The 14,764-nt window shown below is 36.4% G+C and overlaps 2 protein-coding genes across 2 annotated transcripts; both read right to left on the reverse strand.

Annotated features, from left to right (window-relative positions):
* Positions 1 to 4,027: 4,027 nt before the first annotated feature.
* On the reverse strand, positions 4,028 to 4,975 carry LOC308503817 (olfactory receptor 51Q1-like; the record flags this gene model as incomplete). The annotated part of the gene is made up of 1 exon (XM_081063482.1): positions 4,028 to 4,975. One exon carries the CDS (start codon positions 4,973 to 4,975, stop codon positions 4,028 to 4,030), a length of 948 nt encoding a protein of 315 aa, XP_080919608.1.
* An 8,234-nt stretch (positions 4,976 to 13,209) lies between these two features.
* On the reverse strand, positions 13,210 to 14,163 carry LOC308503806 (olfactory receptor 51J1-like; the record flags this gene model as incomplete). Its single annotated transcript, XM_081063470.1, has 1 exon — positions 13,210 to 14,163. One exon carries the CDS (start codon positions 14,161 to 14,163, stop codon positions 13,210 to 13,212), a length of 954 nt encoding a protein of 317 aa, XP_080919596.1.
* Between the last annotated feature and the right edge of the window lie 601 nt (positions 14,164 to 14,764).

Below are 14,764 nucleotides of genomic sequence, written 5' to 3' on the forward strand. Positions count from 1 at the left end.
ATCAAGGGCATCCCTTGTGCCGCCATAGGTCCAAAGTCACCTAATTTGTTTATTTTAGATATCATTTCTTCAGTTCTAGAATTTTTATTTGATTATTTCATATAAACTCCAAGTCTTTGGTGAATTTCTCCATTATATATTTCATCATCTTTATCTTTTTCTCTACTTCTTGAAAATAGTTATCAGTAACTCTAGTTATTTTTAAAGCCTTTTTCTGTTCTAATGCCAATATCTGGATCATCTATTGGTTTATTCATTTTCTCTTTTTCGCAGGAGTTTCCCTGTGTCTGGGCAAAGCCCAGATTATCAGTCTTTTCTCCTTGCAGAGAATTGACAAATGTCTCGGGTAAAGATGGCTGCAAATAGATGTCAGCTCACTTCTCCAAGTTTCTCCACTGTCTAAAATATTAGGCCTTCTTGCTGCCAATTCTTCAATTGTTGTGATGCATTAAAACAATTCCACAATTGTTTTTAGCAAAGATTTTTCTGGTTGTTCTCAGCATGAATATTGGTCTCATACAGGCTACATCATCCTGCTTAGAAGTCGAGGAATCTCTTCAAAGGCAAAAACTACCAGGAACACATCTACAGTTGAGTAAGTTGGGTTTAATTTATTTTTTTATTGTATTATCCTATTTTTACAGCTTTGTTGAGTTATAATTTATATGTAAATAATTGTACATCTTTAATGTATATAATTAATGAGTTTGGAAATATACATACATTCATGGTAACACCACCACAATCAAGGTATAAATGTATCCATCATCTCCAAAACTATCCTTGTGTCCCACCCCCTTTTCACCAATGAAAGGCTTTATTTTCTGGAGCAGTTTTATATTTACAAAAAATTGAGAAGAAACAGATTCCCCACATTTTCTCTGCTTCCACACATGCATAGCCTTTCTCATCATCATTCACTAGAACGGCACACTTCTTTTTTACCAAGGAAGAACCTACACTGACACATCATAATCACGAAAGTTCATACTTTACCTTAGGGTTCACTGTTGGTGTTGAACATTCTATGGGTTTGGACAAATGTATATTGATATATATCCATCATTACAATACCATACAGCATTTTTTCACTGTCCTAAAAATTCTCTGTGTTCTATTCATCTCTGACACTTTCAGTGTTTATTTTAAGAATGTTGCAGCTTTAAGAGTATATTAAAGGGAAGACTATAGTATATACAGGACCACCTGTTAAGAGACTGAAATATTCAGGCAACATATGGTGGTCATTTGGTCAGGAATAGCAACAATGAAAATGGGAAAAATAAAAGATTTTTAAAGTAACAAAGGTGACAGAATAAACAAGACCTGATTGACTCATTGAATGGGAAGATGTGGTGACTGAGAAAGAGGGAGTGAAGAGTTTATTCATTTAATCAGCACATATTAATTAGACATTTAGTAAAACCCACAATCTCTGCTTATCCCTGTGGATACACTGATAGACATGATTCCAGTTTCTAATTTTGAAAATGTAGTAAGTTGGCACTTACTGAGATGTGGAATACTGCCAGGAGGTAAATGTGTTTAGTGTGTGTGTGTGTGTGTGTGTGTGTGTGTGTGTGTGTTTATGGCAATGAATGATGTGGACAGGGTTTTACTAACACTGACGGTAGTAGGTAATTTGTATAGTTTAGGCATACTGAGTTTGAGATGTGGTAAGCCATCCTAATCGAGATGAAAATTGGGTATATAATTCTGGAGTCAAGAGAATTTTAAGCTGTAGATATAGATTTGGGAGTTATATATAGACATAAAGTAACTGATGCTGTGAGAGTCAATGAGAGTGATAGAGAAAGAAGATAGAGGAAGAAAACAAAGGGTCCAGGGAGATTCCTGAAAATTACGTTACTGACTAACCATGTAACAATGGAAAGTTCACTTACTCCTCTGACCCTAAAAATCCTAATTTTCACAATGTACACAATGTTTCTATCTCCTGTGTCTATTGTTATGATTTAATTCTATAACTTATACCATCCCAGTTATCAGTGGTTGTTTTCCTACGCCACTAACAACAGAAATATTTTAAGCCTACTATGATTATCTACTTTTGGAAAAAAGGAATGTCAGGGCCATGAGAAACATGTAATAATTGTACATCATTTTGAATGTTCTGATTTAAGTGTCAACAGAAGATTGTACTCAGCAGCAGATCATTGTTGTTATTTTAGTGCATCTGTTCTTTGATCCACAGATAATGTTAAATTACATAGTAAGGAAAAGACATTTTTTTAAATGTCTTAGTTTTAAAACTACATAATTAAGGGTGAGCTATTGAATCTGATCTCACTCCTTGAGAGAAGATGGATCATTAGCTCTGGGACAACTGATGAGGTGCACATCCTAAGCTAGTAGCACTCTAAAACCAATTCAACTCCCCAGTACCCCTCTTGAATAAGGTACTAAAACTGGGAATTCAACACATTGATGAAAACTCAATAAACATAAGAACATTTTCTGAGACACACATAAATATGTGATAGCACAATTATTTAAAAATTTATTATAGCCTCTTAAAAGATTAAGGTGTTTCTAGGAAGATTTTTAACATATATGCAGTTCTGAGACTGAATTCTCTTTATTCCTGAGTTGTTTTGTTATTGAGAACAACAGGTATCATCTTGTTTACAGTGTCTGAGAGCTGAACGGTGGAAGCGTAGAACAAGAGCTACCCTAGATCTCCCAGTGGGTTAGTGGGCATTCCCAGTCTAGATATGGATATAGATATAGATATAGATGATATAGATGTAGATGTTACAGACATAGATAACAATTGAAAATATCACTGAATGGGATTAGTGAACGGAAGAAAATAATATTTACTAAGAACTATGTATTCCAAACAGTGATTTTTCTTTACTTACATTGAAAACCTCTTACCACAGCCCTCATTCCCTGTCACCTGATACTTTTTATGGTTTTATCGAGAGTGCTCCCTCCTCTTCACTTCATGTTATTTCATCAAAAGTATTCCTGGATATCAAAGGCAGTTTACTTGTGTTTTCTATTTAATATTCATTAAAACTAGTTATGGATGTATAATTGTGTACATTTTACAAATAAAGAAACTCTGACTCCATAAAGTTAAACAACTCTCCAGATCATTTATGACAAGTCAGGATGACTAATCAAAGGCACCCCACAAAGTAAATGCACAGTCTGAGTCATCTTAGAAAACAACAAGTCTAATTATAAATAATTCTTAGTTGTTTCTATATATTCACACTCTTGACATTCAAGATTTTTTTATGTTTATCTTCCATAGATGTCTATCTTATAGCTCTACCTGCACCCACCATCTTCTTTCATCCTTCATTTCCAACACTGTAAGTCCCTGGTTCCAACGTTGAATTTATGTGATTTCTGCGTTGAATATTTGCTCAACAGTTTCTCAAACCCCAGGCTATTTCAATTTTGTCTTTTGATATTTGATGTTCATATTTTATTCCAAGTGGTCTTTTTTTCTTAAATTGGGCATCCTATTAGTTTATGAAGTTTCTCTTTCATTACTGTGGGTTGAGATTACATGAACCCTTGTGTTTATTTAAAAGGTAACATTGCTTTAGGAATTATTTATAAGGGCATGAACATGTTACAGTTACAATAAGTAAATAAGTATATTTATACAATAAGCAGCATTTTCAGTTTATAAAGCAGAGTACTATACTTTACCAGATGCGTAATAATAACACCACAGTGAAGAAAGCAAAACAAGATTATGTTTTGAATTATATAATTATATACTTATATACTTATATAATAATATACTTAAATATTATTTCTTGCCAAAGTCAACGGCTAGGGAAGAATGACGTAGGGTTTGAAAATCTTTATGTCTTAATTTCTAGTCAAAGAAAATTGATTTCTCTTGCTTTACATTGAAAGCTTCTTATACAGCACATATTCCTCCCCCCATCTATGCTGCTTACAATTTTAATGGTAATATCCCTGCTCTTGACTCCATGTAATGTAACAAAGTTACTCCTGTAAACCTAAATTCCAAGAGTTAGTGCACTGTCCTTTGGAAGAGTAAGCGGAAAATTCCCTGGCGAATCTGCTTAGTCTTTATACTGTAAATGATGGGGTTCATCACAGGAGGTGCCAATAAGTAGATATTGGCTATGATAACATGAACCAGTGGAGAGGCATGCTTGGCAAAGCGGTGGGTCATAGAAAGCCCAACCATGGGAACGTAGAGAACCAGAACAGCCAGAATGTGAGACAGACAGTTATTGAGGGCCCGGAGCCGCTCAGTCCAGGTGGCTGTGCCCAAGATAGTTTTTAAGATGAGTGTGTAAGACAGCACAATGAGCAGCGGGTCCATGACAATGATAAGCAAAACCAGAGCAAATCCATACCAGCTGTTGAACCGGATGTCACCACAGACCAGATGAATCATGTCCTGGTGCAGGCAGTAGGAGTGAGAGAGAAGGTGGGAGCGGCAGAAGGGCAGGCGCTTGAGAAGGAATAAGGAGGGAAGAACAGCCAGAACACAGCGACAAATGATGGCTATCCCAATCCTGCAGATGACCTGACTTGTAAGGATGGTGGCATAATGGAGAGGGCGGCAGATGGCCACATAGCGGTCAAAGGACATGGCCAATAACACAGAAGATTCCATAAAGGAGAATCCATGGAGGAAGAAAAATTGGGCGAAACAGCTCTCAAAGCTGATCTTACGAATGTCATACCAGAGGATCTGCATAACTGTGGGCAGGGTGGTGAGGGTGAGACCCAGGTCAGTCAGGGCCAGCATGGAGAGAAATAGGTACATAGGCTGATGGAGGGATGGCTCTATGTGGATGACAGTGAGAATGGTGATGTTGCCCATGATGGAGATGATGTAGAGACAGCAGAAGGGGATGGAGATCCAGATGTGGGAAGCCTCAAATCCAGGGATGCCCGTGAGGATGAAATAGAAGGGGTTTTGTGTGGCGTTAGTTACCTTGGACATGGTTGATGAATACAAAACCAGAATCTGTGTATTCTGTAATAAGAATTCCTTCAGTTTGCTACTGCCCTCGAGTCATTACGTATTCAATCTAGGACCCAAACATGTGCTTGGGATTGTTTTTCTAACACCACTTGCCATACACTAACCAGAGCACTAACAAACAGAACTGTGGATTTCTGCCATAAATTTCCATTTAAAATTTCCTTATATTTTCAACTTCTAACTCACCAGTATGTAATACAATTTAGCTTTATGCTTCCTGCAAACATTGTGACTCATTTCCCACCATCTCCTCTGTATATGTATATGTACATATACACATGCATTTACTGATACCTCTCTCATCAAAATTTCAAATAATGTTGAAATAACCAAATCAAGAGACTCATTGTAGTTCCTATTCTACTTGACACAGAAAAATATGATTCTGCTCTCTATTTCCTTTCATTCAATTGAACGGAAGTATTATTGAAAGAGTGTTATATCCTGGTGATGACCAGGTGTCTTGTTTGAGCAACTACATAGATTATAGTAACACTTACTTTTTATCTGGAGCTTTAGAGTAGGAGCAGACTTTGGGAGAAAGATCACAGGTTCAGTTTGTACATGTTGAATTAATGTTCATAGGAGCTATCTAAGAGAAATGACAATTAAGCATATGGATATAAGATCCCAGAGGACAGAGAGGAAGACTGCTGGAGTTTGGGGAGTCCGTAGCATATTGATGGTAGCTGAGAACCTAGGAGTTGATGTGATAACTTAGGCAATAATTTAGACTGAGAAAGGAAGGAGAATGAGGACTGCTCTATAAGGAAATATAAAATTTAGCAATTTGGTAGATATGGAATAAGAAGCAAAGAAAACTGTGAAGGACTGCTCAAAGAAGTGGGTGAAAAACAACGAAAAAGTAGGAGTCACAGAAACTAAGAAGATAAATGGTGTGGTCACTGGTCACCAGTTTGGTGCTGCTCATACAATTAATAAAATGAGTACTGGAGAACATTTATTCAATTCAGGGATGTGGATATCAGTAGTAACCTTTTGGAAAGACAGTCCGGTAGAATGGCAGGAGAAGAAACTAAATTGAAGTGGTCTGAGTAGTGAATTCATTTGAAGGATTAGACACAGTTTCTGAAGACCATGTATTCTAACCGGGCAGCTATAGTGCTCCCTAGGGTGTAAATGCAGACTTTTATTCTTTAAATAAAAGAAAGAATATAACTTTAGTAAACAAATGGTTATTCATTTTTGGAGTGTTCTGAGATTGAAAGCTGTGTACCTTCTTGTCAGGAAATATACAAAGCACTTAATGTGTTCCTATTCATGGAGTCTAACCATATTCCCCCTAAAGTGTCCATAAATGCCAAACTAAGAATCCCTGGAGCACCATTAAACTCAAGAATTGAAAATAACACAAAATAAAATTAAGGAAACAGGCAAAAGGAGATGAAATGAAAATGTAACGTTTTGATTTAGTAAAGTAAAAAAAAACCAAACATTCCTAATTATTTATTTGAAAGAATCAATGTAATTTGAAAACCTCTAGCGAATCTGATTAAAGAAAAGAAATACATGCCAACATTTAGAAATGAAATATAATGGGAGAGCCAAAACTGTAGAGAAATTGCAGAGGCCATACTAGTCACCAATAAAATAGTAAATAATAGGAATTGAATGTTCTTTAGGACTTAAACTATAAACCAAAAGACAGGCAGCCAAAGCAAAGATTTTTTAAAACTTCTTAGCTCTGAGTCCTGATAGACTTGATTACTATATCTGAGCTATTAAAAACTTCTGAAATATTCTAAATAAAGAACATGCTAATCAGAGAGATATTTGGTCATTTGTAGAAGATTAAAAGAAAAAACCCTATAGACAAATGGTGGTGGTGCCCATCCAAGCACTGCGTAGGGGCAAGTCTTATTTAGGTCTCCAGGAAATGGTATCTATGTGATGGCTACGTGAGGCCATCTAGCTTGGTACTAGTCAACATTTGATCATTGACTGCATTCTTGCTAAGGTCCAGAAACTTGACCATAATTTGAATCACTGCATCACTTTTTGTTTGTTTGGATAGTAGGCACATATTTTTTTCATTCATGTGGTATAGCAGTCTTCCCTTATTCTTCGGGGATATGTTCTGAGTCCCACAGTGGATGCTTGAAACCATGGATAGTATCGAATGCTTTATATACACTGTTTATGACTATGAATACATACCTATGATAAAGATTAATTTATAAGTTAAGCACAGTAAGAAATTAACAATAATTAATAATAAAATATTATTGATTATATTTCCAAAACTGTATTTTATAGCCTTGTGACTATATCGTGACTACCAATTTTATTTTCTAATCCCTTTACCTTCTCTCCCATCCCCATCCCCCTCATCTAGCAACCATCAGGTTGTTTTTTTGTTCCCCCTATATCTCTGAGTCTACTTTGTGAGGGGTGTAAATGTATGACTATTACATTGTTTTGTACACCTGAAGCTAATAAAAAAAAAGTATGACAAAGAATCAAGCACAAAAAAATTATTTGAGATGCTGTACATGTTCAATAAATGTATACTCCAATTATAAAAAAATTAATGAAATAGAACAATTATAACAATATACCATAATAAAAGTTATATGAATGTGTTCTTTCTCTCTCCCTGATAACCTCATTGATAACTGGGACAGCTACTAAAGTCTAAAGAGCAACTAGTGTATACACTGTGAATATGCTAGCCGAAGGGATGATTTACTTCCCAGGCAGGATGGCATGAGATTGTGTGAGATTTCCTTATGCTACTCAGAATGGCGTACTGTGATTTAAAACTAATGAATTATTTATTTCTGGAATTTTGTATTTAATATATTTGGACCATGGTTGACCACAGGTAACTGAAATTGTGAAAAGTGAAACTGGGATAAGGGGAGACTACTATACTTCCCCTTTGTTTTCATACTTCAGTCTACTTTAGCTTGCTTAGTGTGAATATTAGTAGGGTGATATATTTGATTTTGACAGAATTTATATTTATGGCTAACAAAGCTAAGATCCTGAATTCTAAAAAAGAGAAAAATTACTAGGAGTAAAATAATGCCATATTGAGAGGATTCTTGAGAGCCAAGACATCAAGCTTTCTGTGTGACTTCCAAATACTTACTCTCAAGCTTCAGTATTTCAAATTTCAGTATATACTCTACAAGTAAAATATCTCATAGTTCTGTAGTTGAATAAAACTGAGATAATCCATGTGCTATGCTTATTACTGTAGATGGCAGAGGGCAGGGATAGCAAGTGACAGCAGCAGCATTTGCAGAGAACTTACAATGTGTCAGACACTCTTCCTAGAGATTTGGTTATTTTAACTCACTTAATAATTGCATAATTGATGTCTATCATTTTAAATAATGAGGGACATGTGGCACTGATGAAAGAGTGATTTGTTTTTTTTTCTTTGAAAAGCCAAGGAAGTCTTAATGGAGGAAGTGGTCTATCAGCTGTTTTGTATTTTGAGTAGAAACTCAAAAAGAAATGTGGGAGTAAGGGGATACGATGGGAAATTAAGTATTTCAAACAAAGCAAATGGTGATAATACATGACAGGAAATGAAGTCCTCTAGTTTTCTATAGCCCTCAAGTGTGGGTCCGATTGCAGAGGTGGTGGGAACTGTAGCAGAAAAGAGGGTGAGAATAGAATAAGGGCTTTAAAGGATGAAAATGGAGCCATCCAAAGACTTCAAGTCAGGGAGTGATGTTACATTTTTACTTGGGGGAGAGGGTGTGGGCCAGCACTAAACAAAATAGAGTTTGGGGGAAATTACAGTTCTCTGAAAAGAAGCAAGTGATAAACATAAGAGTGTGTGTTTCTGTGACTATGTGTAAGTGTGAGTGTTTATGGCCACATACATGTGTGTGTCAGGGAATAGGACAAAAAAGGAGACATGATAAATCATTCTGAAGTGTATCAGAGAATACAGAATTTAAGGACTTATACTGGATCTTTTTGACCTCAGGACAGACCTAAAGCCAATGGGTATGTGTTAAGGAAAAAAAAAAGTGAAGTCTTGATATCAGTAAAAACTTGATAATAACTTTTCTCTGCTGTAAGGCACTTATTTCTAGTCTCTCAAATAATTCTAACTCACCTGGTAGGTAAAATTCTTAGAAATTTTCTACCGGGTGCAGATGGTGAGGTCTCTTGCATTAGATGTGGGGTAGTTTATTGAGATCTTTGTTTCTTCCAGCCCTGCTTCTTTGCTTCTATGATTTGTCCTTGTGTGTTAAGATGTGGACTCGAACTGGCAAATACTGAGGAAATGATTATTTACCTCCCCACTAGCTTCTAACCTCTGAAGCCTTTACTTGAGGGCAGTGTAATTCATGAGCCTCTGGCTGGTTCATGCTGGCTTCTGTTCATCCCTCATCAGATGCTTTCATGCTTCCCTTGAACCCACCTCTTTCTGAGACATTTGCTGAGCCATTTGCAAGGAAGACAGAAGGACAAGTAAAAATAAGAACAGAGGGGCTACCACTCAGGAAAGGCTAATTTCCAGGGCAGGATTTGTTGATAGGTGATGTGCTGGCACTTACCAGCACGCACTAAAAAATCTTCAGCTTTGATAACCCCAGGTTTGCTGTAAAAGAGAATAATGGCATCAGGGCTACTTTTTGAACTCAGTTGGAGGACAGTGATAAATCTCTGGATGAATTACTTCATGTTTCCTAGTTGTCACATCTCATCCCACCTCCTGTCAATATATCTCTGAAATGGGTTGGCTGCATTTTCTCCCTTGTTTCTAAGGATTGTTTCCTGTTCTCACTCCGCAGGTATCCCCCCTCCTCTTATTGCTAATTGTCCATGGAGTAGCCTACCCTTACCTTTGTGCTTTCTTGTTCTTTCAGTGTTCTCTCTGGCTTCTATTCTCTGCTCTGTGGCTGAGGGCATCTATATGTTCCTGAAGATTCCAGGTTGGAATTCAGGAGGTGTATGGGGAAACCTCTGGATCTTATATGAATCTTATAGGAACATGGAGATTGTGCTCTGAGACCTGAGGCCCAAAGGGACAGAACCAGTAAAAATAACAAATAATAACTGTAATAGCCAGAAACATTTACTGAGTGCTAAACTTGTACCAACAATTGAGCTAGCTGACGCAAGGGAATGTGAAGATGTTGTTAGATGACATGAAAAAGACATAGCCCATATTCTGGAAGATTTTTTTTTTCCAGTGATCATTAATTTCCTTTTGCTTACTACAGTAGCTGATGTGGTTTGGAGAAGGACTGTTATGTTGGAATTGCCCTTTGATGTTGTCATCTTGCATATGACCAAACTCAGATTTTGATACAGCTTGATGATTTGGGGGAAGGTATCTAAGATCTCTTGGTAGATTCAAAAGTCAGAAAGGCAAAATGTGATTTCCTCTTTCAGTGTCTTAAAGTATTAATCTCAACATACATTGTTCTTTACTTCTTCCCTAAAAGTAAAGAATGGATCTCTTCTCATGCAAGAAGGAGCTGTGAAGGGTGCCATCTAGAGACAAATGATCTAGGATTTTACGTATGACTTTATTTAGACTATACTTCTCTCTAGACAGTGAAAACTGGCAGCTGTTTAGGTGTTCACTGTGAATGTTTCTTTTGGTTTCTACTACTGGAGGCACAGTATTTCTACAAACATGGCTTGTCTTGTGATTCCTCCTGTGTCTGGCATACTTAACTTTTTTTTATTATTAAAGTTTATTGGGGTGACAATTATTAGTAAAGTTACATAGATTTCAGGTGTACAATTCTGTCTTATATCATCTATAAAACCCATTGTGTGTTCACCACCCAGAGTCAGTTCTCCTTCCATCACCATGTATTTGATCCCCTTTACCCTCATCTACCACCCCGTTCCTCCCTTATCCTCTGATCATACTTGACTTTTAAAATCTGTTCTGGCTCCAAGGAATATCCACCTCTACATGATTCTCACTGCTTCAAAAGGGAGATTAAGATTATAGAGAAGAATATAAAGTTATAAACTCAGAAAATGTAGGAGTTAAATAAAGAATAGAAATTGGGTGGGAATGTAGTGTCATATTACATTTGGGATGTAGTATTAAGTATATTATTACTCCATCATTAGTAGTTAAGGCTTAAGAGACAAATTTAAAATTGAAAATAAAGCATTAAACTAAATACTATATTCACCAGTATAAAGGTATAATGTCAAAGTTCATAAAATATTGATAATTCTTGTGGTTGAGTTTGAAGAAAGAGTATGTGGAAATTCTTTATAATATTCTTTATTTTTATGTATGTCTGAACATTTCCCTAATAAAATATTTTAGAAATAAGGTAGGGGGTAGAAGATGGTGGTGGACTGGGAAGTCCATTTAATTCATTATTGTTTATATTAAGAGAGTAGACACTGCTTAAAGAAACAGAATATAGTGCGTGTGTGTGCGTGTGTGTGTGTATGTGTGTTTGTATGGCTCACAAGATAAAAGCTGCATTTAAATTTTTAAATGATTGAATAATAAACAATAGACAATGATATATTGTGATACATGATACATATATTAAATTCAAAATTCAGTGTCCATATAGAAAGTTTTATTGGAATACACTCATGCTCATTTATTTATGTGTTGTGTATGGCTACCTTCACACTACAACAGCATAACTGAGTAGTTTTGAAGGAAGCTGCATAGCACACAAAGCCTGAAATATTTATTATCTTGCCTTTTGCAGGAAAAAGTTTGCTGACCTCTGACATAACAGGAAATGGATTTAGGAGATAAACAAATTTCAAAGAAATGGAGGTATAAATATTCCCTGATCATATGAAAGGCTGTTCACTCTCACTTAAAGTAGAAAGTAATTGAAATCAAATTGAGATAGTTTTTATTCATCATATTACAAAAATTCAAAAATATTAAAACAGATAAGTTAGGAAAGGCATGATGAAACAAGCACTTTCACAATTGCTGATGGGACAGTTAATAGGTATGGGAAATTTTTTTCTTTTTCTTTCTTTCTTTTTTCCCCATATGACTTAAAAAGGGAACTACTAATACTGTACCTATAAAAATTATAAACAAAATTATTTACTCAGCAATTCCACTTTTAAAAGTTTTGTTTACAAATGCATTTATATGCATGCAAATTGACATGTATACAAGATGATTCACTACAATATGATTTATAAGAACACAAAAAAATGGAAGCAAACTAGTTATTCATCAACTGTGAACTGGTAAATAAATCCTGGTAACCTACAATGTACCGGAATTGACAAAGTGAAATATTATGTAGATGTGAAAACAAATGATGATGCTCTTCATGGACTGGTGAGGAATTATCTCAAAGATATATGTGTATATTAAAAATCAAGTAGAGAACAATACATAAATTTCACTGGGAAAAAGTATAAATGCATGTAATTTCTTCTTTATATATAAATGTTTTCCTAAAAAGAAATGCGATCAAATGAAAATATTTGTTGACTTTGGGGAGAGACACCAGAATGACTGAAATGGAGACTTAAAGTATTTTCCACATACATGCATTCAAATAGGAGATCCAACTGTGCGAATGTCTAACATTGTCAATAGTGTTTACATTAAAATGTAAATTTAATGAAATTTAGACTGTATGTAGTAGGCCATGGTGTTTCTTGAATCTTTGACTTATGTTTATGTCAATTTTGGAAAATATTTATATCATTATACTCAAATATTGCTTTTTTCCCAAGACACTCTCCTTCTGGGGCTCCAATTACATGTGGAACTGAACTGTCCAGCAAATACCATATGTCCTTTAAGAATTTTTTTTTCTTTTTCTTTCTTTCGTTTTTCCCCAGTATGCTTTGTTCTTTCACATATATAGTCTGGTTATACTCTAAATTATTTTCCAATACCTTGATTCTTTCTTCAGTTGTGTCAAATATGATTAAACCCATCCATTGTGCCTTTAATTTCAGTTATTTTTTAGTTCTAGGATTTCCATTTTATTTTTAATAGTTTCAACTTATTGCTTAAATTCTACACCTTGAAATTTGAGTTCTAGGCAATATTATACTGTTCTGTCTCACATAATCCAACCCCACTTGTACTCCCATTCCAGTTCACTGCCAGATTATGAAGAACCTCTTGTTAGGCATCATATTTTAAGGTAACACTCTTTGCATAACGTGCAAACTAGGACCACTTGTGATATAGAAAAAAAGTCTCTTTCTACTTTGTCCTTTGTCTAAACTCTGGATCTCTTCTTTGATATCATTCGGACAATGCCATGACGGATTTCCTTAGTCTTAATGCTGTACACAATGGGGTTGACAATGGGTGGGAAGAACAGGTAAGCATTGGCCATTATAGCATGCAGTAAAGGGGACACATGGTGTCCAAAGCGGTGCACCATTGACAAGCCAATCATGGGCATGTAGTAAGCAAGCACAGCACAGACATGTGAGCCACATGTGTTGAGCACCTTCCTACGCCCTTCCCCAGTGGCAATATTCAACACAGTGTGGAGTATTAACCCATAGGAGACCACAATGAGTAGTGAATCCAGCCCAAAAGTGGAGGTAACAATGAAAAGCCCATAGATATTGTTGATAGAAATGTCCCCACAAGGTAGATGGATAAGGTTGGGGTGGAGGCAATAGGAATGGGAGAGGGTATTATGGCCACAGAAAGGCAGGCGCCGTAAGAGTATGGGCAATGGGGCCATGAGCATCACGCTTTTCAGCCCAATGACAGCTCCTATGCCAAAGATGCGGGGCAGGGTTAGGATGGCTGCATAATGCAGTGGGCTGTAGATGGCCACAAATCGGTCCATGGACATGGCCAGCAACACAGCTGACTCCATAATAGAGAAAGAATGAATAGAGAACATCTGGAGAAGACATGCATCAAAACTAATTTCAGTGGTGCCAAAAAGGAAGATGCCTAGCACTGTAGGTAGAGTGGATGCAGAGACACCAACCTCAACCAGTGCCAACATGGCAAGAAAGAGGTACATGGGCTGGTGTAGGGCAATGTCTGTTCTGATGACATGAAGAATGGTGCCATTCCCAAGGAAGATAATAAAGTACATCAGGATGAAGGGGATGGACATCCATATGTGCTCTGCCTCCAGCCCTGGGATGCCAACCAGAATGAACGCTGTAGGTAAGAACTCCAAAGAGCTATTAGAGTTCTTCATGTTGAAATCTTATCCCATGGGATCAGTGCTACCTTGAAAATTAAAAACAGATTAGTGAGATAACATTATAATGAAAAAAGGCCCTGGACACTGAGGAAATGGAAGAAGAAAACAAAGCTCAAAATACAGGTGGCCAAAGGTCTCATGTCTGAAAATTGACAGATGACTACCATCAGGAAATTGCCACTATTAACTGGGTTATCGTCTCCATTTGACAGAAGTTCAAGGTTGATGGAAAATTATCCTTGTGAATTGTAGTTTATGGTGGATTGGCTAAGACACAGCTGCCTTGTCTTTGTGTGAACATGCCTGACCCTAGAAAGCTGCTGGGGAGATAGGCACGTGTAGGCAATCGCAGCATAGATATGGACCAATGTCAGGAATAGGTGAACGGAGATATTACTGGTAAATGTATAGATATAAGGCAAAGACCACAGTATATAAAAACAGATAAAATACCTGAAAAATGAATACAGATATATGAATAATTGAGGCCTAAAGGAAGGCTGAGAAGTGGCAGTGACCAGAACCTGGAGCAAATGACTGGACAACTAAACTAAAAAGAATGGAGCTTGGACCCGCAATGGTTTTATCTGTTCTG

Source organism: Rhinolophus hipposideros (assembly GCF_964194185.1).
Source record: "Rhinolophus hipposideros genome assembly, chromosome: 10".
Classification (NCBI taxonomy): domain Eukaryota; kingdom Metazoa; phylum Chordata; class Mammalia; order Chiroptera; family Rhinolophidae; genus Rhinolophus; species Rhinolophus hipposideros.